At 41.6% G+C, this 27,706-nt stretch overlaps 1 protein-coding gene across 3 annotated transcripts in view; it reads left to right on the forward strand.

Moving 5' to 3' along the window:
- Positions 1 to 27,706, forward strand: part of nfatc2a (nuclear factor of activated T cells 2a) — a 115,000-nt gene that overhangs the window by 12,653 nt on the left and 74,641 nt on the right. For 2 of the 3 annotated variants that reach the window (XM_055652462.1, XM_055652463.1), the window contains exons 1-4: positions 1,224 to 3,208; positions 7,695 to 8,724; positions 14,151 to 14,313; positions 20,790 to 20,992. In XM_055652462.1, coding sequence (XP_055508437.1) covers positions 3,106 to 3,208; positions 7,695 to 8,724; positions 14,151 to 14,313; positions 20,790 to 20,992 — 1,499 coding nt within the window. In that variant the 5' untranslated portion in view covers positions 1,224 to 3,105. Of the gene's footprint in view, positions 1 to 1,223; positions 3,209 to 7,694; positions 8,725 to 14,150; positions 14,314 to 20,789; positions 20,993 to 27,706 lie in introns of those variants that run through there. The other variant, XM_055652464.1, reaches the window with a different exon arrangement.

A 27,706-nucleotide genomic window follows, 5' to 3' on the forward strand; every position in this document is an offset into this window, starting at 1 on the left:
CATAGTGTCTGGTCTCTGCCTCCTCTTGCAAGCCAGACAAGATTCCCATGGCCATAAAAATGCCCTTTTCCCAGATTTACTCTTATAAGGGATCCAATTATGTGGAGTGGCACGATAGGTTATCAGGGAGTTTCCTGAATAAACATTGTTGTATGATACCGGAGTCTCTGAATGGGTTTGACAAGTCCACCCATCTCCAAAAGCAAGTAGGCATTGAGAGTATGAGAACATCTTTAAACAGTGTCTTATTAAAGAACCTGCGCCTCCTATTCAGTGAGTAGCAGTTATAGACAAATGAATTTGCAGCAAGAACAAGTGCAGCAAATACTGCACCATTTATAAGATTAAGTTTGATCAGATTTTAATCTCAATTCCACATTCCTGTCCAATCTTGCCTATTAGGTATCTTTATACTTCTGCCTTAAAAAATATTGAAAATATGTTTCCGCTGTCCTGAAAGGAAGTGAGTTCCAAAGGCTCATGCCTCACTGAGACCAAAGGTTATGCCTCGCCCCTGCCTCAAGCAGTCCAGCAGAGCGGTCGGAGATAGATAGTAGCTTGGGATCGCTCGCTAGTTGTTGATATGATGGTTCAGATACCAGACGACAGCTGGGAAGAAACTGCCCCTGAATCTGGAGGTGTGCTTTTTCACACATCTGTACCTCTTGCCTGATGGGAGTTCATCTTTATGCCCCTGTCCCACTTAGGAAACCTGAACGGAAACCTCTGGAGACTTTGCACCCCACCCAAGGTTTCCGTGCGGTTCCCGAAGGTTTTTGTCAGTCTCCCTACCTACTTCCACTACCTGCAACCTCCGGCAACCACCTGCAACCTATGGCAACCGCACGGAAACCTTGGGTGGGGCGCAAAGTCTCCAGAGGTTACCGTTCAGGTTAGCTAAGTGGGACAGGGGCATTACATTTTCCTCTTGCCTCCCATCAAACACGTCCCCTGCAGTTCACCTGCCACCCATTTGCAGAAGGGGGCAATTTACAGTAGCCATTTAGCCATTCAATTAGTGCACCTTTGACATATGGAAGTAACCAGAGTACCCAGGAGAAACCCACGCTGTGACTCCACAGAGACATCAACCAAAATTCAGGTTTGAAACTGGGTCTCTGGAGTTGTGAGGCAGCAATGCTAAACACTGTGCCGCACTGCCACAAGATGGTGCTTGTATTTAATATGCTAAATCAATATAAAATGAACATGGAAGTTGCATGAATATCAAATTGCCACAGGAGCAGCTCCTTACTGTGTGCTTCTCTAGACAATTCTTGCAATAGATAGAATTCAATATTAACTCAAAAATCATCTTGTCCACCTTGGAGATTCTTTCCATGGACCATAATCATCTCTTTAATTGTTCTTATTGTGATTCAATAAATGTAACCTAAAAGTGAATGATTTTTACCAAACTTTCTTTGATGAAAAATTCAATTGCTGTTTGCTTTCAGTGTGATGGAACTCCACCACCTCCAGTTTAAATTCCATTTGCAATATTTTGGAGGACCAAGAAACCAAGAATCAAGAAACCCATTTATTCCTGAAGTAAAACGATAATGAGCACATCAAATGGCGACTCTTCAGAAATGTGACTGGACTCTCCCTGATATGAGTAGGAAGGGTCTCGACCCGAAACGTCACCCATTCCTTCTCTCCAGAATTTCTGCCTGTCCCGCAGAGTTACCCCAGCATTTTGTGTCTAATATCTTCCTGATATGTCTCCCTTGGTGCAATCTATGTATTAGGAATGCACAGCATAATGCTATTTTCTGTAAAACGCTATGTTTGGAACATTGCAGGGGAGCTTAAAATACGTCATCCTGGGAGTGTCCCATGGATGAGTCTATTGGGGACAACCGGGTTTTAATACAGCAGCACTAGACGAGAATGGCTATTGGGGAAGGTCATACCTTTTACAACAGCTCCCATCTCTCATCCAACTCCTGGTCCCACGATCACTGAGTGTAAGGCCCCAAATTGCCTCATCGTCCGTAGTAATATTTCCAATCCCTTATTTTTAAAAATTTCTTACCCTACTATTCTGCTTGGTTTTGTCCATCTCCCAATCAACCCTGAAGTCTATCCCCTCAGACAACTCCCCCAACCCCCTTCCTAAAATGGTGCACTACGATGGTCTTCCCAACACTCCAGCCACAGAACAGGCCGGATCGGGCATGTTGCCGCCAATCCCCAAAATCTGGCTTTGGAAAAGAGCATGGCTGCAGCACAAGCTTGGCGTTGGAAGTGTTCAAAAGTTTGGGCACGAAGGATGTTTGCACCAAAGGGATGGTAACTGAAATGTCCGTAGGTTCCACAGGGCTGTTGCTCAGGTCGGAATAGCTTTCTACTTTCTTACAAAGATCTCAAATGTTAACACAGACGTTGAACCGAAGTTCAGTGCCTAAGATAAATATCTCTGCGAATGACACCTCTTACTATCATTGCATCTGCTTGCATTAAACAAATTGCCTTCAACATATATGTACAGCAAACAGGAAGAACTCTTAACAGGAACTGCCTATGGTATATTTAGATAAAGCTAAAAGACCACAGCAGTTGCTGAAGAGCAAGTCATTTTATTGCAGCTTGACCTATTTCAGTGATAGCTGCATTATTCTGCCCATGTACTATGTGCTCCTTTATCAACGTTAAAACAACTTGCTAGTTCATGTGTGGAAACATGTTGGTACGGTGTTTATTTTTAATTTGAGCCTCTCATTGGGAGGCGTGTTCCACTAACACTGAAAGAGTTGGGTGTCTTGTGTGCAAAGGATACACCCATTTCCTGCACACTATAGCTGTAACAGGAAGCAGCTATTATTGAACTTGCCAATTTGATAGTGGTGTCATTGAGCAACCCAGGGACAGACGTGCAACTGGAATTTGCCAAACAGGCTGGAGCTTTTGTTGTTTTGGGAATCAGAGCCAGTTTGGTCTTCACTAACTGGTGGTACATTGGCAATAAAATCTGATGTTTTGAAAATAAATTAATTTTTTTGTAGGTGTGGGGGAAAAGTGAATAGTACAAGTTAGGTACTTCTGTTTTGTGAAATCTCCCTGTAACAACTTAAGTGGTAACAGTCTAGCAGGTGGTGACAAATGAGCTTCATTTATAGTCACCCAGACCCAGAGGTTGACTCTGAGGAATTTGATTTTTCGGCACTTTTCGACAGTAGCCACGATGAAGACTTCACCACAAAAGGTTTGTAAGCAATATTTACCTTGTGTTGTAAAAAAAAATTATCTTTAAAGAATTATATTTTCTGTTTCAATGTTTATCACAAAGAGACAAAATAGTTAAATTCTCTTGTATCTGTCCTACTTGTTTGAGTCGCGATTTTGTAAAATCATTTGTTATCTTACAAAACATTTGCAGTGGCCTCCAATTATTCTTACAGGTAGCAAGGGATATTGATTAGAAATGTTTTTATCTATTTAGCACTAAATGTCATCTGACTCCGCATCCTTATTGATCTAAAGATATACAGTGTTTCAGTAATCACAACTTTTCTAATTTAACCTACCAGTTCCTCCATTGTAGCTGAATGCCATATTTAGTAAAAGTGGTGCTTGAATGTGGATGTGGGGCAGAGCCTGACATTGTACTATGGCAAGCTCTGACTAAGTTATGAGGCAAGAGTCATTTTGGGATTTGCTGTCTTTAGTGCAGTTCCCCACTGGTGGTTGCAGGTTCAACAGCCAGAGATTGGTTTCTCTGGTGGTTAGCAACATTGGTTTCCTTTTTGGGGAAGAGGTCTGTTAAATTCACGTGGGTCATAGAAGAATGCATGCAATATAGACTCTAAACTTGTCAGTTCCCTGTGCAGATGCATAACATTAAATGTCATTAATTTAACAGTTTTAATTTTTAAGTGTGACTGCATGGATGCAATGGACATTAAAGACTAATTAACCATTTTCTGCTCTGCAATTTATAATCTTTGCAGTAAGTAGTCTTCAAGGTAGATAATGCTGTGTGCTCCATATACTGTAACTGCTGCCTTTACTCTGTCACACAAACAGAATAGTTTTGTGTAGTAGATCTGTGCCAACTTTCAGTATAAATCACCAAGCAAAGGGGATATTACTGAGCTGTGACTGAAAACACTCGCTTGCTACCGAAGCTTAAATTATATGTCAATGCTTCCGTTTTTATAATAGAGCATTGAAACATGAAGTCCCACAATTAATTTAAAGAATGGATTTCCATTCAAAAATGGCTTCTGACTATATCGTCTATTAAAAACAGGTTTCCAGTTTGGAGGTTACTGTGCTAATTTTTACTGTACATTTAAAAATATATATTTGTGGCCATACTTAACTATTCAACACAAGCTAGCACTAATGCTTATTATCAAAATATTTGCCAAAGATCTGTTGGAAATGATTGTAAACTGGAGGAGAGAAAACGGATTCTCATTTGGTCATATGGAATCACCGTAAGAAATAGGCACTAGATACATTTTGTCATTAGACAAGGTGTTCTACTCCTTCACTATCCTTTGTATCTTTCTGAGATGTGGTCTCATTGAATGCAGTCCAGAAGACTACTTGGTGGATGAATCTCAATGTGCAAGGCTGGCAATGAGCACATATAGGATAATTGAGTCTTGAACCAATTGAACCACTCCTTTCCATTGATAGTTCCAACATGCCCTTCGGCTCACCAAGTCCATGCCGATTATTGATCACGTGTTCATACTCATCCCACTTTTGCCTCCACTTCATACACGCTAGGGACAATTTACAGAAGCCAATTAACCAACAAACCTGTATGTTTTTGGACTGTGGGAGGAACACCTGGAGAAAACCCATGTAGTCACAGGGAGGACGAGCCGGGAGGTACATGGAACGAAATGCCACAGGAAGTGGAAGAGGCAAATACAACTGCAATGTTCAAAAGGCATTTTAGACTGGGACTTGGATAGGAAAGATTTAGAGGAATATGAGTGAACCCAGGCAAATGGGACCAGCATAGATGTGCATCTTGTTTGGGATGGAAAAAAATGGGTTGAGGGGCTTGATTCAGTCCTCATAAGTTCATAGGTTCTAGAAGCATAATTAGGCAATTCAGCCCATCAAGTCTACTCCTGCATTCAATCTATCGTTCTATCTCAATCCCATTCACCTGCCTTCGCCCCATAACCCCTGACACCCCTACTAATCCTTTCAATCTCCTTAAAATATCCATTGACTTGACCTCCACAGCTTGTTGGTACATATAACATCGTTGGAAAGCAGTGTCTATTGATTTCCGGGGATTTGCTTTGAATCTCTGATTCTGGTGACATCTTATTCAGGATGGACTTTTGTAGTTCCTACATTTTTAGGCCAAATTAATTCATCAGCAGGTGCAAATTTACATGGGTGATATATTGTTTGTGTAGGCATTGACAAATGCAGGCATGAGTGCTTGAACACTAATATGGCAACCCCTTATTGAACTATAGGGAACTGACTTCATCAGTCATGTGGATATGTACCTGCCTAGTTCTCATCATCATCCATATCATTATGTAGTGAGTAGCTCAGGCTTGACAATATCAGGGTTGGCATAAAATGTCGGAGTAACTCAGCAGGACCAGCAGCATCTCTGGAGAGAAGGAATGGGTGACAGTTTGGGTCGGGGCACTTCTTCAAACTGAGAGTCAGGAGAGAGGGAGTGTACAGATATGGAAGGGTAAGGTGCAAAAATTAAAATTTAAAGCAGACAATGAGAAGGAGATGCAGAATGGTTTATTGTCAGCTGAAGTGAAGGTGAAAAGGAGGCATACAATCAGTCAAATCAATATCAGGATGTTGTGGTCCTTGTGAGTTGGTCCTTGTGAATATCAGAATCAAGTCACTAATGCAGACTCTGTCCTATGCTGACGATATGTCTGCAACTGCTACATTGATGTGCATCATTTGGAAGGCAGTTTTGGTGTACATTGTGAAAAAGGTTACCTCTCGGGTTCCTATTAAATCTTTTCCCCCCTCACAAACCTATGTCTTCCAGTTCTCAATTCCTCTATTCTGGGAAAGAGACTCTGTGCATCTACCCGATCTATTCCTTTCATGATTTTGTACACCTCTGTAAGATCACCCCTTATCCTGCTGCGCTCCTAGGAATAAAGTCCGAGTCTGCTCAACCTCTGGCAGGGTGGTGAATCTGTGGAATCCTTTGCCACAGAAGGCTGTGGAGGCAAAGTCAGGTGATATATTGAAGGCAGAGATAGGTAGATTCTTGATTATTACCAGTGTCAGAGGTTATGGGGAGAAGACAGGAGGATGGGGTTAGGAGGCAGAGATAGATCAGCCATGATTGAATGGCGGAGTAGACTTGATGGGCTGAATAGCCTAATCTCTCTCTCTCTCTCTATAGTTCAGGCCCTCGAGTCCTGGCAACATCCACGTAAATCTTCTCTGTACCCTCTCCAGCATGACACCATCAAATGCCAACTCTTGAAGCATACAGTCAGTAACAGTGTAATTCGATGCCATAAACAAGGAAGTGTGTAGTGAAAAATGGGCATGTTATCAGTACATTCCAGAATGGACAATGGTGAATCACACACCACATTTCACAGCCATTTCCAGGAGGGCTTTGAATTCCCCCATTCAACCTCAACAACATTATTCAGTACATCAGAAAATATGATGCAGAGAAGCAATGAAGATTAATCATACAAAACATTATAAATTGGGGGGGGGGGGGGGGTTAAAATTAACGAACAATGTACATTTTCATGATTATATTCCATATACTTTAATATTTTTGAATCAATTTTCAAAATGAACGTTGAGAAGTTCTAAAGAAAAGAACCAAAGAGAAGTTTTTTGGAAACTTTAAAAGAAGTTCAAGATTTTTTGACATTAACTCTGAAGTTTAGTTAGCTAAGATTTTGTCAATGCATATGATTGCTATGTTGACATTAAATTTAATTTGATTAATCAGTTACCAGTGGAGATCAGAAAAATATTTAGTATCTCCTCCCCTTCGTAAATTTTCTTTTAGCCCCATTTATTATTTTAATCTGAACTAGTTATAGGTTGTATTGTTATCTTATTTTTGTTACTGGCTTGAGGGGCTGAGTGGACATCTGATCTTATGTAGTGAGTAGCTCGGGCTTGACAATATCAGGATAGACACAAAATGCTGGAGTAACTCAGCGGGACAGGCAGCATCTCAGGAGAGAAGGAATGGGTGATGTTTTGGGTCGCGACCCTTCTTCAGACTGAGTCTACAGAAATGGAGGGGTAAAGTGTGAAAATGAAAGATCAAAGCGGTGCTGATAAGGGAATGTAGATAGATACAAAATGCAGGAGTTACTCAGCGGGACAAGTAGCATCTCTGGATAGAAGGAATGGGTAACGTTTCGAGTCGAGAAGAAGGGTCTCGGCCCGAAACGTCTCCCATTCCTTCTATCCAGAGATGCTGCCTGTCCCACTGAGTTACTCCAACATTTTGTGTCTATCTTCCGTGTAAACCAGCATCTGCAGTTCCTTCCTACACATGAAGAAATGTAGATTGTTTTTTTGTTAGCTGAGGGGAAGGTGACAAGGAGGCATACAATAAATACAATTAATCGGTCAAATCAATATCAGAATGTTATTTGAAAAGCAGCAAAATATGGTGACCAACATCTTGAAGCCATTTACAATGTCAGAAGCTTGCACGATAATAACCTGGTGTTCCTTTCTTTCAGAGGCAGAACATGTTGCTGCTTCTCACAAGGGCATTGTTCCTCCTCCTGGGATCGGTTTCCCAACTATGGATGTCTCCCAATATGGATCTCACTCATGTAGCTCAATGGCATCCACAATGCTGGCTGGAGAGCGCATGGGTGAATATGGCCAAGTGGACAACCGAGAGTTCAAGTACTACCTGGAAGCTGCAAAGCCACATGCCTCATCTGGTGTAGAAAGCCCAAGAATTGAGATCACACCATCGCCCGGACTGTTCCACGTAGCTCCACATGCAGCCAGCTGCGGAGAACAAGCATATCATTCTCCAACTGCAGGTCCTAGAGTTACTTTACCGGTGCCAGGTTCTGAGAACATTCAATACAGGGACCCAAACAGTCCAGCTAGTAGTGCCTCCTCAACAAGTTGGCAATCGTTAGTGTCTCATGAGTCAAGTTGCTCCCATTATGGCATCTCACCTCAGACCTCACCCATAACATCTCCATGTGTCTCACCAAAAAATGGCTCGGAGGAATATCAAGGTCATGGCGTTCACCATTCTCCAAGGACATCTCCTGTAACCTCCCCCTCAACTCACATTGAAAACTGGCAGAGCACAAGGTCACCGTCCCCAACCCCCCGACCTTCTTCGAGGTCATCATCACCATGCGGAAAGAGAAGATACTCCTGCGACCGCTCCAGAACTCCTTCTCCACAGACGTCACCAAGGGTAATTTCAAGAGACGAGTCCAGCTTGCACCAGTTTCCCAATTCTGCAAGTCTTGCAGATGCGATGAGCACACTCACCACTGACTCCAACAATGACTTGGGTGAAATGGTCCCATCCAAGGCTCGCATCATGGACCTCACCCCACCATCCTCGCTCAAAGCTGACATGTGTAAAGGAGAAAAACCTGCTGGCTTCACCACGCTTAATTACGCCGAGTTTTCAGCGCCCTGTCAGGATTTGAAGAATGATCTTTATGGCACTGACCCATTTTTTCTGATGCCTCCTCATCCATTTCAATGGACAAAACCCAAACCTCCATGCGGGTGAGTTTCATTTCATTTTACATCCCAATATCAAAAACAAACAGAAAGGTTACTTCACTTGGACTTCAACTAAAGTCCACAAGAACTGCGTAAGAACTCTTTAGACTTTAGAGATACAGTGTAGAAACAGGCCCTTCAGCCCACCGAATCCGCACCAACTAGCGATCACCTCGTACACTAACATTATCTACATACTAGGGACAATTTATAATTTTACTGAAGCCATTTAACCAACAAACCTGTATGTCTTTGGACTGTGGGAGGAAACCGGAGCACCCAGAGAAAACCTACGTGGTCACAAGGAGAACGTGCAAACTCCATTCAGACTGCACCCATAGTCAGGATCGAACCCGGGTCTCAAATTCTTTACATTGGTGACAAATTCATTAGATCCTATCATGACATCACGTCAATGGTTCATTCTGCAAAGATGTGGGTCAATTTTGTTGTGCTATTCCCCGTCTTGGTATAATGGCAGTAGTACTAATCCACAGTAATGGGTGTAAGTTATATCTTTTCATTATGCTGTTTGCAGATGGTAAAATGTTATTGTGGTCATTCTGACAAAGGAACAGTTTCAAGCTGGTAAAACTGCTCTATACAACTGGGAGAATAGTGTTAAATGGCCAAAAGTGTGCTTGGAGAGCCGACACATTGCAATTCCTAACTACGACCTGTGTAGCAATTAGTTACTGAACCAAAAGATGGAAGACAATGGATTTCAACTCAGGCGGCACAGTGGCACAGTAGAGCTGCCGCCTTATAGCGCTTGCAGTGCCGGAGACCCGGTTTCGATCCCAACTAAGGGTGCTGTCTGTATGGAGTTTGCACGTTCTCCCCGTGACCCGTGTGAGTTTTCTCTGAGATCTTCGAGCCCTTCGAGCCTGCACCGCCATTCATTGTGATCATGGCTGATCATCAACAGTAAATAACCCGTGCCTGCCTTCTCACCATATCCCTTGATTCCGCTAGCCCCGAGAGCTCTATCTAACTCTATTTTATTTGAAATTGAATTGGATGACTCATTTTGAGTATCCGTGCAGATGTATCAAAGGGCTGCAATGTTTGGCATTGTGGGCACCGTAATTCTCTAGCATTCTCACTTCTGATTCAGAAGGTCATGGGTTCAAATTCTGCGTCAAAGATATGAGCACATATTCTTGGCCTGTTGTCCAGTGAGGTACTGAGTGCTGCATTATACCCTTGCATTACACTCTTGCATTATACCCTTGCATTACACTCTTGCATTATACCCTTGCATTACACTCTTGCTGCATTACACTATTGTAGATGTAACGTTAATCTGCATACTTGGGTCGATGTGATAGATTGCATGATTCTACTCAATAAGAGGAATAGAACTCTTCAGATGCTACAACTAATATCTAACACTCAGCCAATATTTTTTTGGTGTTTGTGGATGTTTGTCACTTGCAACTTAGCTGCAGTACTTCCTATACGTCTTAGTTCAAGTCAAGTCAAGTCAAGTTTATTTGTCACATACACATACGAGATGTGCAGTGAAATGAAAGTGGCAATTCTCGCGGACTTTTGTGCAAAAGACAAACAACCAAACAAATTGTAAACACAATCATAACACACATATTCTTTTACATAATAAATAATAGAAGGAAAAACGTTCTGTAGAGTTAGTCCCTGGTGAGAAAGGCGTTTACAGTCCGAATTGCCTCTGGGAAGAAACTCCTTCTCAACCTCTCCGTTCTCACTGCGTGGCAGCGGAGGCGTTTGCCTGACCGTAGCGGCTGGAACAGTCCGTTGCAGGGGTGGAAGAGGTCTCTCATGATTTTGTTTGCTCTGGAGTTGCACCTCCTGTTGTATAGTTCCTGCAGGGGGGTGAGTGAAGTTCCCATAGTGCGTTCGGCCGAACGCACTACTCTCTGCATAGCCTTCTTGTCCTTGTTCAATGGTATGTTATTGTCACATACACTGAGGTACAGTGACATTTATTTTTGTATATAGTTCAGTACAAGTATCACTATATATAGGCACTTAGATACATTTTAGATAAGCATCTCAGATACAGTATATATGTATAGCAGTAGTACACCGAGACAATATACAGAATGGCCAGATTTTCATGTCCCAGTTGGTGTAGGTGCAGGCTTTTTGACCTGACCCATTGTCCTGGCACATTGCAGGGTCATCCTGGCTATGCGCAGTTGTGTCTTCCACCATTAGGCCACGTCTGGTCGGTGCACTGAGCCTCTTGGATCGGCACCTGGTCCTGCCGAGCCACAGGCTTTTGCAGGGCTTCCAGCGGCCCACTCCATCATTAAGGTAGTGCACTGCCTCCCGCAGCCAGTCTGCTTTACTGCCCTCCACCCGACTCCACCCTCTCAGGGCAGGCGAGCCAGGCTTTCCGAGTGGGTTCCCGGTCCGCAGTTGATTAGCCGGACCTGCTGGTAGGTCTAGTGAACACTTGCAGTGTGGTTTTGGGAACCTACAAAACATATTTACTCAAATGGTTGCTGGGAACTCTGGTTTTGTTGAGCCACTGGATGCTCTTCTAATAACAAAAAAGATTAAAGAGAAGATTTCCTGAAAGGTTTGGAAGAGTAAATAAGAAGCAACGGTTTACAAATGCAGAAGTGTATCGACCACACTGAATGGGAGACAATTAAAAGAAAACATTTTTATTCATAGGATTGCTGAGAACTGATACATATTATCTAAGAAGCTGGAGGAAGCAGGTTCAATGGAAACGTTCAAAATATTCAAAGGGAAAAAATATTATGGAGAAAGAAATAGGAAGTGGGTCCACTTAATCTTTCGGTGGTGAACATAATAGCCTCCAATCCAACATCATTTGATGCCTCTGTGATCAGAATAAAGACAATAGTTTGAAAGGACGTCATTTGATCCCTGACGTGATCAAGGATGTTGCATGAATGCAAATCTAACTTTCCTGGCTGCATTTGTCATCATAGAATTACAAATGTATCATTTCTGAGAGACTTCAGGATGCTCATGGAGTATTAGTAAGATTGATATTCATTAGCAAGAAAAGGAATACTGAAATATGTTCTGCTTTACTTCCTTTACAAGTAATCCATTTAAAAGCTTGATGCCAACCTGATTATTGTCTTCATGATTCATCTAAGTCCCCAATTATTTTTTTCAGAATTAGCCATAATAATATTCTGTAATTTAATGAGCAGCTGCAGGCCACATATTCCATCCATAAAATTAATGAGAATGATGGAAGGATTTTCTCTTTGAGTAACATGGACCACGTTATGCATCTGGAATTTCCTTTTTTTTTTCGTTAACTGTTTTATGCCGGCAGATAATCTTTGTTAAGTTTCAAGGTAGAAACAAAGTAGCCTGTGATAACAAGGAACTGCAGGTGCTGGTTTATGCAAAAGGACACAAAGTACTGGAGTAACTCAGTGTCTCTGGAGAACATGGATAGGTGACGTTTCGGGACTAGTCTGTTCTGCTTGAGACAGCATTTATTCCCTGGTTCTGATTACTGAATGTCTGAAGTTAAAATATTTATAAAACCAAATTATTTCATTAACAATACAGAAAAATGTGCATGCAAACTAGGCATTAGATAGAGATTGTGTTATATCTTGGTTCTTTATCCTTCTTTATAATTTGATAAAGTATGAAATATAGTCCCTCACCTAATGTCTTCCTGCTTGCCCTGCATTGAGCTCAACCTCGGGGTGGTAGAATATTTTGACTGAAAATGTCTATAAAACAAAAAAAGTTGCCAGTTTGAGCCCCACATCTGAGGAAGGATATGCTGGCATTGGAGAGGGTCCAGAGGAGGTTTACGAGAATGATCGCAGAAATGATTGGGTGAACATATGATGAGTGTTTGACGGCACTGGGCCTGTACTCGCTGAATGAGGGGGGACCTCATTGAAACTTACCAAATAGCGAAAGGCCCAGCTGGAGTGGATGTGGAGAGGATATTTCCACTAGTGGGAGAGTCTACAACCAGAGGCCTACCTTTCAAGGAGGAATTTCTTTAGTCAGAGCGTGGTGTATTTGTGGAATCCATTGCCGCAGATGACTGTGAAGGCCAAGTCAGTGGACAATTTTAAGGCAGAGACTGAAAGATCCGTGATTAGTATGGGTGTCGGGGGTTATGGGGAGACGACAGGAGAATGGGGTTGAGAGGGAAAGATTGAATGGCAGAATAGACTTGATGGGCAGAATGGCCTAAATCTGCTCCTATACCATTTATGAACTTTATCTGTTTGTGAAATGTGTTCAAACAGCTTGCCAAATGCAGCCATGTTGTTCATCCTCCCCTGGATAATGAGACCATATCATGACATCTGGCCAATAAATGCAGAGCAGAATAACCTCTGTGAGAAGTGCATAACACTTTCCTTCATGGGAAAGCATCTTTATTGCAAAGTGAGGAAACAAATGTACAACCAAAAGAGGAAGTGACTTTGTCTTATTAAATCAGTACATGACTTTGGTTGAAAATTGTTTGCAGTTGAGTCGCACTGCATTGGACTTGTGAAAAGAAATGACAGCATCTTAAACAGGAAACAGCCCGCTGAATAAAAAAGATTGTTTTAATGCAATGCGCGATGATAAAATGTGCACAAAATGGCAGATATTTAAACATCAAATTACTTTTCCACCACAAACGAACTGAAACAAAATGAATACAGTTCAGCAATATTCGGAAACTGTGCTTTAATCTTGTGAAAACGTGATTGGGAAACCAGATTAATGTACAAATTATAGAATATTTTTGAAATTATCTTTAAATAATATTTCAGTGAATTCAAATCGGACATTTTATTTCTTTGACATATTGCATTTAATTTTGAGATTGCATTGCCTCCTGTGTCAGAAAAAATATTATGATAAAGGTATCAAGATGAACAAGATGGGAAAAACCACAGATCACAGTTTAAAGGATGTGAAAAATGTGATTAAAAATATTGCATAGCAGAAAACTTATAATGTATTGTCTAAGGAAAAGATGAGATCAAATGAGATCAGTCCATGAATACTCAAAGAACATGGCACATCTTCACTCTTAGGCTCCAAATATACAAATGCGGCAAGGTGGCGTAGTGGTAGAGATGCTGCATTACAGTGTCAGAGAACCAGGTTCGATCCTGACTATGAGTGCTGTCTGTCTGGAGTTTGTACGTTCTCCCTGTGACCGGGTGGGTTTGCTCAGGGTGCTCCACTTTCCTCCCACACTCCAAACAAGTACAGGTTTGCAGGTCCAATAGGCTTTGGTAAAATTGTAAATTGTCCCTGGCGTGCAGGATAGTGCTAGTGTGCGGGATGGTCGATGGTCGCGTGGATTTGGTGGGCCGAAGAGCCAGTTTCCGTGCTAGATCTCGAAAAGTCTAAAGTATGTGAACATGTATTTAGTTGTTGATGCTAGTAATTATAAAAAATGTTCTTTCTTTTTACAGCATTCCATCTCTGCCACCTCTGGAGTGGCATCTGCCAAGTTTAACAGATCAATACGAATTGCAGATTGAAGTGCAGCCTAAACCACACCACCGAGCGCACTATGAAACTGAAGGCAGCCGTGGGGCCGTTAAAGCACCAAGCGGTGGTCATCCCGTCGTCCAGGTAATGACCATTTATTGATGAAAGTCCACTTGGTACTAGGAATAGAGCTGTTTCTTCAAGCATAATCCTTGCGTACATTGAATGCTTAGTCAATGAGTGTATTCAAGATAGACCAAGACAAGGAGTGTTAAATAATATGCAATCATTTTGGGTATATAAACGGTGCAACAGTGGCGAAGTGGTAGAGTTGTTGCCTCACAATGCCAAAGACCCGTGTTCGATCCTGACCACGGGTGTTACCCATGCGGAGTTTCGTACATTCTCCTCGTGATTGTGTTGGGAGCTTCGGGTTACTCCCACACTCCAAATACGTACAGGTTTGTAGGTTGATTGTTTTTGGTAGGAATTGTAACTTGTCTCTCGTGTGTAGGGTAGTGCTAGTGTGTGGAGATCGCTATTTGTTATGGAATTGGTGGCCTGAAGGGCCTGTTTCTGCGCTCTCTCTTGAAACTAAACAAAACCGAGATGTAAGATCCACGATGATCTTCTTGAAGGATGCTGACTGAGCAAATGATAGACTATCGCTCCAAATAAAACGCTTCAGAATTTTGATTGAAGTAGAACTAGTTGGTCAAGCTGCAAAAAGCAAAGCAAAAGCCAACTATGATAGAACAGGGTTGTCCAGCGATGACACAACCTGTTACTCCAAGTGCAGTTCACATATATTTGGATGACAAGCACACGATATAAGCCGCACATTACACTGACTTGTCCACTGTGGGGAAGATCAGCGGTATCAGTCGGAGGAAGTCAAGATTGGCGACAGTCTGTTCCTTCGTTCACAGACAGGAATTTGCTCCATTAGTCAATAGATGCATCAGAATCCATTGATTCTAGCCCTTGAACAATGCTACTATATTCATTTAGTTGAGTTGAGAGATAGCGTGGAAACAGGCCTTTCAGCCCACCGTATCCGGCGATCCTATACCCTGGGGACAATTTACCGAAGCCAATTAACCTACAAACCTGCACGTCTTTGGGGTGTGGGAGGTAACCGGAGCTCCCAGAGAAAACCCACGTGGTCACAGGGAGAATGTACAAATTGCGTACAGACAGCACCTGTGGTCAGGATCAAACCCAGATCTCTGGCGCTGTAAGGCAGCAACTCTACCGCTGCACCGCTGTGAAACCCTGTGAACTTGGAACCTATGAGTGAAGATGTGCGATGTTCTTTGAGTATTCATGGACTGATCTCATCCTTCCCTTTGACAATACATCGTACGTTTTCTGCTATGTGATATTTTCACAGTCACATTTTCCAGCTGTGTTCACATCCTTTAACTGCGATCTGTGGGTTTTCCCATAGTGTTCATCTTCCTCAATTTCTTGGGGTTGGCCAGAAGTCATAGCCTTCCGCCAAGGCAAGGCGTGGGTAATGTTGAACAACCCCCGCACTGGTTCTAAGGGAGTGAGGCAATGTTATTCTTGCGCTTATTTATGATACGTACGATATGATATTTATGATGCAAACAATTTATTCACACAGCCGTTCTTTCAAAAGAAAATTCAAACTGTTGAAGTCTAATACCTAATTACTTTTATCTAAAACATTTCAGTTTGAGGTATGAAAATGGGTGGTGATAAAAGTATTATATTTGCTGGTGATGTGGTGCACAGACTTGCATCTGTGGAGTGTTGTGGTCGGGGGAAGAAGAGGTAAGATCACGTGTGAAACAGGAAACTGCAAGTGAAAGAATGAGGAAATAAAACACAAAGTATTCAGGGTAAACGCAGAACCACTGAATATAAAGATGCCTGCTGATGGATTTTAATAATAAATAATGACCCAATTTCTCCCTCCTTCTGTTGGTTATAACTGTCAATGGAAAAACAAAACTCAGCACAGGACAGGGGCGGCACAGTGGCGCAGCAGTAGAGTTGCTGCCTTACAGTGCCCAAGACCCAGGTTTGATCCTGACTACAGGTGCTGTCTGTACAGAGTTTGTACATTCGCCCCGTGACTGCATGGGTTTTCTCCAGGTACACCGGTTTCTTCCCACACTCCACAGACATTCAGGTTTGTAGGTTAATTGGCTTTGGTAAAGATTGTAAATTGTAAAGTGTCCCTAGTGCGTAGGATGGTACAAGTGTGCGGGGATTGCTAGTCGGCACGGACTCGGAGGGCTGAAGAGCCTGTTTCCGTGCTATATCTCTAAACTCTAAAGTGCCTATTACAAAAAAAAGGCTGAATTTGGTATGTATTGACAATTCTGCAAATAAAAATAATTTATAACAAATAGACATGAGATATTAGAATTAAATATATTTTTCTCTTGGCAGAATGGTACAAGTACATGTATTTTTATAGCGTCTTTAAGACAATAAAATATCCTAAATGCTTCCCAGGTACGGAATAAGCCAGATATTGATCATGAGCTTACAGGAGGTGAGCAAATCAGTTTGGTTAAAATGATGCTGTCTTAAGGAAGGACAATGAGGTAGATAGCTTGAGGTTGCAAATTTGAGGACTAATGGCCTAAATGGCTGTGGATGGCGTGAGGCAATGCCTTATTCTTCAGGCTCCATGGAATCTGCAATAACTTAAGTCACAAAGTCGTAAGTGATAGGAGTAGAATTAGGCCATTCGGCTCATCAAGTCTATTCCGCCATTCAATGATGGCTGATCTATCTCTTCCTCCTAACCCCTTCCTCCTGCCTTCTCCCCATAACCTCTGACACCTGTACCAATCAAAAATCTATCTATCTCTGCCTTAAAAATATCCACTGATTTGGTCTTTAAAGCCTTCTGTGGCAAATCATTCCACAGATTCACCACCTTCTGACTAAAGAAAGTTCTCCTCATCTCCTTCCTAAAAGAACATCCGGAAGTGGCGGCGCTGCCCAAGTAGCTGCGGCTCGTGCAGTTCAGTTCGTCTGTCTTTCTTCTTTTTGTTTTCTTTTTATCTTGTTAGATGTATGTTTTAGTCTATTCTTAGTTGTGTATATGTGGGTGGTGGGGGAAGCATTATTTTAATCTCTTCCTTCAACGGGAATGCAACCTTCTCCTTGTATCTCCATCTGAGCTGAGGACTAACATCGTGGAGCTGGCGGCCTCCAACTGGAATCGACCTTGAGGGCTCCGGTGGCAGAGCCTGTGGACTCACCATCGCGAAGCTGGCTGACTTCGGAGCTTCGGAGGCTTCGGCTGCGAGCCTTGTGGACGGTAACATCGGGAGCTCACAGGTCGCTGGTTGGTAACCGATTTTCGGGAGCCCCCGCAACAGCAGCTTCGCCCGCCCAGAATCGCGGAGTTTGAATTGGCCGTTCGCGGTGCTCAAAATCTGCTGCGGGATCTACCATCGCCCGGCGGGGGCTTCAACTTTGAGAGCCTCGACGCAGCTGTTTGACTACCTGACCGCGGGAGAAGAAGCAAGGAAGAGATAAGACATTTTGCCTTCCATCACAGTGAGGAGGTGCCTTGAGATTCACTGTGATGGATGTTTGTGTTAAATTGTGTTAATTGTGTGTGTTGTTGCTTTTTGCCGTCATGACAGCATAGTACGAAATTACATTTAAACTTGTTTGAATGACAATAAAGGAAATTTAAATTCCAATCCTTTAATTCTGAGGCTATGACCTCTTGTCATAGACTCTCCCACTGGTGGAAACATCCTCTCCACATCCACTCTATCCGAGCCTTTCACTATTCTGTATGTTTCAATGACGTCTCCCCTCATTCTCCAGCATCATAATACCACATCCCCCACATCCCCCACCCCCCCCACCCCCCCCCCACCCACCCCTGGCCCATCTTTCTTTCCCGTGCCTCCTCACCCCCATTTTGATGGGGATATTACTTGATGTTGGAGAATCCTAAGCTATTTAAGTATTTTGGAGAAGATATCAAACTGAAGTTTTCTGACTTCAGTTTTATAAACCATCATCAATTAGGCTAAGCTTGAGTATAATTTCATACCATTGATGAAAAGGCTAAAATCATTTCAAATATGTCAGAAGAAGCAAATGGCCGACATTTATTTTGCCAGTCACCATGTGTGTGAGCTCTTTGTGCTCTGTTTCTTAAGCACGATTAGAACTGAATTATCTGTGGTCTAAATGTTGCATACTTTTGACTTGGTCTTTTCGATAAAAAGAACATCACACTCAATCACATCTTGGTGAACCAGAGGTTCCTGAATGTTTGACTTCCTTGTTTTTCTCTAACACTGTTTCTTCTCATAGTGGTTGTTTCCAGCCTGCAATGCATTTTCAGTCCCTTGTAATTTTTAGAACTCGACGAACCACTTCTATTTTTTTTACACTCTGTTAATTCTGTAAAGTTATCAGCCTACACTTTGTCAATAATGCAGATAGCAAAAAGGATGTGCTATTGGCTTTTAAATCATTTAAAGTGTGGGTTGTGCCCATGTCATTGGTGGGAAACGAAAGTTGCCCAAAAAGTGGAAAATCTTTGTCACTTAGTGCTGCGACTTTATAATTGCTGTAACATACGATTAACACTGTCAGAACTGAAATCTCTACAACCATCACTGGAACACAAGCATTTTCTTCATAAGACATTTGCAGATTTTATTAGATGATCTTGTTTTAACTCAATTTCACCCACGTCCCCTCTTCCCCATTAGTATGGAGATTATTTTAGAATGTAAATCCCATTACCTCTCCGTGGATAAAGGCAAAACTTGGCGGCATGATGGCGTAGTGTTCGAGCCAGAGACCCAGGTTTGATTATGACCTCAGGCTCTGTCTGCACGGAGTTTGCATGTTCTCCCCGTGACCATGTGGGTTTTCCCCGGGTGCTCCTGTTTCCTCCCACACTCCAAAGACATGCAAGTTTGTAGGTTAATTGGCATCGGTAAAGATTGTAAATTGTCCCTATTGTGTAGGATAGTGTTAACATATGGGGACCACTGGTCAGTGTGGATTCAGTGGACTGAAGGAAACTTTAACTCTTCCCAGATCTGCCTGACCTTCGGGCTATTTCCAGCATGTTCTATTTTTATTTCAGATTTCTATAGTTTATTGCTTTTTCACCTACCTGGGTTTTGCTTTATTCCTGGTGGAACTAAACGATATGTGTCGGCAGTATGTTCTGTCATGGTGGGGAAGAGATGGTGGATGTCCAAGCCAAGTCTAACTATGGCCCCATTTGACTTTGATACACATGTATTTTCCTGCTGGAGTTAGAGTTATAGGAAATAAAGAGCAGAAACCTGGGATGGAACAAAATAGCACCCAGCTAGAATGACTCACTCCACATTTTTCCAGTTCTTGAAAATGGAAATGAAATTACTGCACCTTTCCTCATGTTTGGATTAATTCATATTGAATTGTTTAAACCGATGCTTCCGGTTAGCCAAAATAATTGATTACACCTGCAAAACTAATCCAAAATAAACTCTAGTTTTTATATGAAATATAGATTTTGGAATTAATTTCCTCCCTTTATTTTTTTTTCTCTCTCTTGCTCTCCATGCTAGTCAAAAAATCGGAACCATGACCTGTGCCAAAAACTCCACTATAACCACTTCTAAACCACATGTTTATCAATGTGGAGGACTAGTTTAGTTTTATAACAATCATGTGTTTTTGTTACGTGCTCTCCAGTCAGCAGAGAGACTATACATGATTACAATGAAGCCATCAAACAGTGTACAGATACAGGATAAAGGGAATAACGTTTAGTGCAAGATAAAGGTTCCATTAAAGTAGTCTGAGGATCTCCAATGAGGTAGATGATAGGTCAGGACCGCTCTCTAGTTGGTTCAGTTGCCTGAAAGACCTGGGAAACTATTCCCAAAACCATGAATCCCAAATCTGTTTTCTTTCTTTCCTGTACAAAATATCTGTGTTTCATTTGACGGTTTCTAGCAGGGCTAAGCTGCACTAAGGGAGTTATTCCTGGAGTGATTCTATATATTATTTAGGCTGATGTAAATCTATTCTGGAGCCTTTATAATCCACATCAGACCATCTTAAAAGGATCTTTTTATTATTCTAATAATGAACGAGTTAAAATCGAAGTGATTTATGCACCATCCTCCTCTGATTATCCTTTTAATCCTCAATAGCTTTTCACTCACAAAGTTTAATGAAATAATAACTTGTCTCACAAAAAAATCAGACAAGAAGCAAGGGACTATTATACATGGATTTCATGAAATAAGATATGACGTTATTATTGGGACCATGCTTAAGGTGGGGCCTGATACCTTTCATCGAGATCATGTGTTTGTCCCATTGAGTTCATTTGATCAAAGGATATTCATTGACAAATGTCGGCAGAAAATGGCTCCTTTGAAGCTCTGTGAATATTGGCACCATTGCTGGGTATGTTTTATAGACACCACCCACGGAAAGATCTGTTGTTTTAATAAACAGTAATGAAATTAAGAGTTTTCTTGAATTACAATGCAAAACTGTCCTGACCTATCTTCACATGCGTAGAAGCATGTAAGGATTTAATGCAGTCTTATGTTAAATACACCAACATAAGTTATCTTGTTTCTTCCTAGCTGCACGGATACATGGAAAACAAGCCTTTAAGCCTGCAGATATTTATTGGAACGGCAGATGAGAGACTCCTGAGGCCACATGCCTTTTACCAAGTCCACCGCATCACCGGCAAAACAGTCTCGACCACCAGCTACGAGAAAATCTGTGGAAATACCAAAGTTCTGGAAATCCCTCTTCTGCCAGAGAACAACATGAAAGCAGTGTAAGAATATTACTTTAATTAAAGTATTAGCAGTATGTAACCTACGTTTGAAATATGTTGTTAAATATTACTCCTAAGGAGATTGAGTGTGTAGGAAGGAACAGCAGATGCTGGTTTACACCGAAGACAGGTGACATTTCGGGTCGAGACCTTTCTTTTTCCACGATTGCTTGGTCATTGGTGACATCTCTGATTTGTCTTGCACCTTTTCATACCCCTAGATTCCCTCTCCCCTGATTCTCCGTCTGAAGAAGGATCTCGACCCGAAACCTCACCTATTCCTTTTCTCCACTGATGCTGCCTGACCCACCGAGTTGCTCCAGCATCTTTCGTCTATCTATAGAGATTGAGTTGGATAACCGATTTGCACTGTTGTTGTTCCTTAACATTGAACAATTTGGTTAAATCCAATAGAGAGCAATGAATTGAAAGCTTCCTGGCAGCTGCTGTAAAGGACCTGGGCAGATTGCACCTATCAGTCTCAAGATAATTTAACATTGCACTGCATTGAATGCATTGGTTGACATATTTGTCTAAATTCAGCCCACTGTGTGTTAGCAATGTTTTTAACTTGTTTACTCTGTCAATTACTTTGTTTCTCAAAAATGTTTTAATCAATTTGTTGAAAGTAATGCATTTCTGTTACTGCACTGCTGATTTTGATTTATAATCTGGAGAGTTAAATTCCACGCTGATCCAGATAGCAATTTTTTTTCTGAGATTAGCGTTGTGGTGAGTTGCTGAGTCATGGTGTCAGATCTTTATATCTGCACCATGCCTTGCCTGAACTTGGCCTGCTCAATGTAGATGTTTGTGGTTTAAACTTTAACCTGTTCATTGCCGAGGATTTTTTTTCACTATTGGCCACGACCCCAGTATATTTGGGGGTGAGCACTGAACAGGTTAAAAATGGCCCATTCCCTAGTACTTGACATCTTGCTTGTTATTTCCTAATTTCATCTGAAATATGAATTGTAAGAAAATCTTTTCTCCTTTTGCTGAGCGTTTTTGTTCTGCACACTTATATGTGTATCTTCCTATCAACTTTAAACATTTACTTACATAATGTTTGCACACTTTTTGAAATAGTTACCAGCAAAGACATGATTTTCCTCCTGTATTATTTTGGGTGCGGGAGGGGAATTTCATCAAACCAGTCAAGTATAGCTTCTCTATCAGATTGTGGCATGTTAAGAATATTGGTGGAAAGTACTATGTATTAGATGAATTGTTAACTTTAGTATAGTTTATTGTCACGTGTATTGAGGTACAGTGAAAAGCATTTGTTGAGTGCTAACCAGTCAATGGAAAAACTATACATGATTACAATCGTTCACAGTGTACAGATACATGATGAAGAGAATAGCGTTTAGTGCAGGATAAAGTCAAATAAATATTTGGAAGTTTGCTTTAATCATTATGAAGCATGGGCCCTGTGTACAGTGTGGGATTAGTAATCTAATTTTCATGCTCCAAAAATATTTTTGCACTGGCTTCTGCACTTGTTAGAAGAAAAGTCTAAGAAAACACTATGGTGAAAATTACCTGATTATCCCACTACCCCAAACTTGCGGTGACACTTAAAAGTTGGTACAGTTTCCATTCAGGCTCCATCTACCCACATTCCCTTTGCCTAATTGCAATTCCAGGGACAAAATGTAAAGAATGTCATTCACTTGACCTGATCTTAAATTCTAAATAAAGATTAATAGCACAAGGGCAGCTTATAATGGCACAACCTGGAAACACAAAAACATGTTCCACTGTCTTTTTTGTATGGAGTTATCCGAGTGCGGCTTAAAAAGGCTTTGAGTTGCTGTTGTAGTAAAATTGCATAACAGACCACGACTTGTCCACATTGAGGGTAATAAAGATGTGGGATGTTTGTCTTATATTGTGAAACAGCAACTTGCATCCTGTCGATTCCTGCCTACAAGCTTTCAATTGTCGATGCTGAACTTGGAGTAGCTGAACGGTTCAGTGTTACACAGAAGACACCTTGTGGAGTAGTCTGAGGAATACTAATTCTTCCCCACACTAGTCGAGTATGTCCCTTGGCAGGTTCACTCCTGAGTAACATGGAGAAAGATTCATAGATTGGATCTTTCTAGAGAAACTGGACAAGATAGAGAAAGTTTAGACGCCTTCTTGTAAGCTCCATTAATGTAATTGGTAAAAGTCACCAGTGCTTTACTTTAGAGATACAGCGTGGAAACAGGCCCTTCGACCCATCGAGTCCATGCCGACCAACGACCACCCCGCACACCAGCACTATCCTAGTACACACTAGGGACAATTTACATTTTACAGAAGCCAATTAACCTACAACCTGTACGTCTTTAGAATGTGGGAAGAAACCAGAGAAAACGCACGAGGTCACAGGGAGAACGTGCAAACTCCGTACAGACAGCACACGAGGTCAGGGTCAATCCCGAGTCGAAGGCAGCAACTCTCCCACTGCACCACTGTGCCGCCCCGATCTTATCTCATGCACATGCTCTATGTCTATAGGTTTACTGATATCATTTCAATTTCTCATTCCATGTAGCAATGTGTTCCCTACTTGTCAAATTAAAGTTCTGCTTTTGTGAATTACTTGTTTAGAATTGGAGATCCTTAAGTACACAGTTGGGTCTCTGCCCATGTTTATTGTTATTGACTAAGTGGAAGACCCTTTAAGTCTCTTGCACATAGCAACAAAACTCTTTATTGGTTATTTGGCCAAAACATCATTTTTTATGACAGACACAGTTCTTTAAAATAAATGAGATGCCGTTTGCTATCCATGTCTTTCCTTCCCAGCAGGTTATGCCTGCTCACATGATAGCGTTTGACTCAAAATTGAATCTATGACAGTACCTGACCTGAAGTAACTAAGTAAGCTAGTCAGTTCACATTGGGCATGTGAATTGTATATATGACTGGATATATCAAAATTCAATTGAAATAAATTAAAGTCACACAGAGGATACAAAAGCTCTTTAAACTGAGCTAAGAGAGTTGTCATTATCTTTAAAAAAAAATGATTTGGCAGAGGTTCATTTTAATCTGATTTGGTCTGTACTCTTGTGTCTAAAAATCCCTAGCTGGTAAATAGAATCTGGTTGTATTTTACACAAGATCTTTATAAGAATGTTTTCAATCATTATAACAAGCAACAGGTGGGAAAGGCAATATCACTTTTGTTGGCTACATTTATAACTATAAAAATAAAATCTTATTGCGAATTGTGACTGGGAGTCTTGTCAGACTGACTGAAATGGATTAGATAGAGTGGAGCATCTGTTGGCAGAGTTATTGGGCATTTAGTCTTAATGAGTGAAATGTAATGCTTTCCAGTTGCCCTTAAGCAGGACGTGCTGGCTCATGGGACTACATGTGGGAGGAAGGGATGTCTGCAGTGGCCAAGTTGTGAATTTGATAAAACCAGTAACAGCCCACTCCAGATACCCACTTCACGAATATAAACTGTCACAATTTTTTATTTAAATACACTCATTTAAATCACTCCGCTCTTTATGCACATATACGGCCAGATCTCTTTGATCATGCTCACTATTTCGACCTGTGCCATTTTGTCCATATCGTCTCTCCTTACATTTTCTGCTGAAATGTATCTCAACACAATTTCCTGTACAAAATTCTTGACATTTATCTGCTCATTCTGCCAGCCCAACTCGGTCATCTTGCATTTTTTTCAATCTATTCTCATGTTTCCCACACTTTTAAATTGCGTGTCATTAGCAGATTTGGCAATTTTACATGGATACCCATGTCTAAGTCTTAAATATACTGTAGGTCAGAATAAGCAGTGGCCCCAGCTCCAACCCTTGGGAACACTACTATTTATTATGTTCAATCCTACACACACAAGGGACAATTTACACTTTTCGAGATGAGAAGAACTTTTTTCACACAGAGAGTGGTGAATCTCTGGAACTCTCTGCCGCAGAGGGTAGTCGAGGCCAGTTCATTGGCTATATTTAAAGGGAGTTAGATGTGGCCCTTGTGGCTAAGGGGATCAGAGGGTATGGAGAGAAGGCAGGTACGGGATACTGAGTTGGATGATCAGCCATGATCATATTGAATGGCGGTGCAGGCTCGAAGGGCCGAATGGCCTACTCCTGCACCTAATTTCTATGTTTCTATGTTACCAAACAATTAGCCAACAAACCTGTATGTCATTAAGTGAAGGAAATCCAGAGCACCTGGAGAAAACCCATGCAGGTCACAGGGAGAACGTGCAAACTCTGCACAGACAGCACGGGCGTCAGGATCGAACCAGGGTCTCTGGAGCTGTAAGCAGCAATTCTACCACTGCGCCGCCGTGCCGCCCTTTGCCGTCCCATTGACTCAATGCCATGTGCTTGGCAGATTGCTGCCAAATGAGACGCTCATGACTCATTCAATGATAATAATTAATAATCTTCAAACTCTCTTTACTTGCTGTTTTTTGGCAAGAGAGGATGAAGCTCTCATTGAATAGCTCTCTCGGTGTCTTCCCAGAAGCAGCAGGTTGTGAAACATTGCAGATATCTCCATCTCCAGTGTAGTAATTCATTACCATGGTAACCCTGGCAACCACTACTAATGAGGTCCATACCCTGCTTTGAGATTGATGTCGTGGCAGAAGTATTCAGAAGATTTCAGTGAGAATGTCCTTATTTTACACAATCATTTTTGCATGTTGTTCCCTATTGAGATTCGGGTTGAAGGATACCTTAGTTCAGAGGATGTCCCCTCCTTTTCTCTCCTCTTTAATCCAGCATTTTTCCTCTTGTGTGTGCGCTATGCTCACCCCATTTGCCATGCAATGTTCTAAAGGGAATCCATTTTAAAGCTTCCAAGCCCGAGTGCAACTGGATAGCACAGAAGCCACACAAAGGTCCTTCTATATTTTCTACTGCACTCTCTGAAACCATTAATAACATGAAGCAACTTTTGAAAATATCGAATACTTGTAGGTTTGACTAATAGCTAGAAGAAATAAATCAGCAAATAATCGCTACTTGGTCGATAGTGTCCATAAATAAACCTTACATGAGTGTTCTGCTACAGAAATTGTGTCCAAACACACAAGGTTAAGACAGCATATTGGCTGTGCATTGAGGTCCACAGTATGTACCAAATCAGTAGTCTGCATACTAATGCCATAACTACTGCAGATTTAGTTTAGAGTCACAGCGTCGAAGTTGTTATACTCTACACTCTCGGGCCAATTTACAGAAGTCAATTCACCTACAAACCTGCACTTCTTTGTAATGTGGGAAGTAACCGGAGCACCCGGTGAAAACCCACGCGGTCACAGGGAGAATGTACAAACTCCATACATTCGGCACCCATTGTCAGGCAAGGGTTATTGATTGGGGACGATCAGCCATGATCACAATGAATGGTGGCGGTGCTGGCTGGAAGGGCCGAATGGCCTCCCCCTGCACCTATTTTCTATGTTTCTATGAACCCGGGTCTCTGGTGCTGTTAGCAACAAACTCTACCACCGTGCCACTGGTGTGATTTGCTCTTCATCCATTGGTACACAATGTAGATACCATTTTTGACCTCAAAGTCACTGGTAGTGCTCAAAAACATGCATGTTACTGGTTTCTTATTTGTACATCTTGTTACATATTGATATAGTTGCTGTTGTACAACAACTCCCCCTTCGGTCGTGCGGTAGACTGACTCCCCAACCCCCCCCCCTCCCCCCGCTACTTCCCAATCTTTGCACATCCCCAATCCTTTCCACTCGTCACTTTAATTTCATGTTTCATGTATCTTGTGTCTTATGACTCCCTCCAATTTCCCTCCTGGGATAAGGAAAGTTCTATTGTATCATATCGTACAGTTATTTTGATGGGTCTTTCCATTCTTAATGGTGTAATGGTCCTTCAACTTCCACCTAAGTTGAAGGGTCTTTGACCTGAAACATTAACTGTTTCTCGTTCTGTTGATGTTACCTCACCTGCTGATTGTTTCCAGGATTTTCTCTTGTTATTTTGGAATGTCTTTGGAAAAATGTGCTCAAAATGTACACATTTGTGACTCAAAAACCCATTCCCAGAAGACTGATTTAGTAAATCTGGTGCCAACAAAAATGGCGCTGATAATATGCCGCCATCTTTGTGTGCATCATTATTGTTGGGTCACATTGATTAAAAAAATAATTGATAACAAAAGGTTTTTCAACAGGAACGATATTTTTTAGCAGTATTGGGTTCCAGTCTGTAAAAAAGGAAGAATTCAAGATTTCTGTGCTGTATGTATGATGCATAAGGGGCTGGATTTGTAAAGTGACAACCTTAGCCATTAGTCCACACAGGTGAACCTTAGGAATTAGTCCACACAGTTCATTGACTCATGCTTGACTCGTGCCATTGTGAATTGCTATAATTAGTACATTCTACTCACTTGAAGCTCTATCTACTACATTAAGTAATTGGTATGTTACCTTCAGAGCGTATATCTGTTAGACCAGGTAACTGGATTCCTAAGTGACCACATTTACATTCATGAAGGTTACTATTGTTAGAGTCACTGCACGTTATCCCACACCCCCTCTCCTTCTCCTTCCCACCAGTTCTGACAAATTGTTACAAGCAAATAGGGACACTAGCGACAGGGTGTTTGCAGATTGATGCAACTCCAACAAGGAATGATTCTTGATACCTGTAATTTCTTATTTGTTGAAATCTCCTGAATTTTCCAAATCTCTAG

The sequence above is a fragment of the Leucoraja erinacea genome, chromosome 21 (genome assembly GCF_028641065.1).
Source record: "Leucoraja erinacea ecotype New England chromosome 21, Leri_hhj_1, whole genome shotgun sequence".
NCBI lineage: Eukaryota > Metazoa > Chordata > Chondrichthyes > Rajiformes > Rajidae > Leucoraja > Leucoraja erinaceus.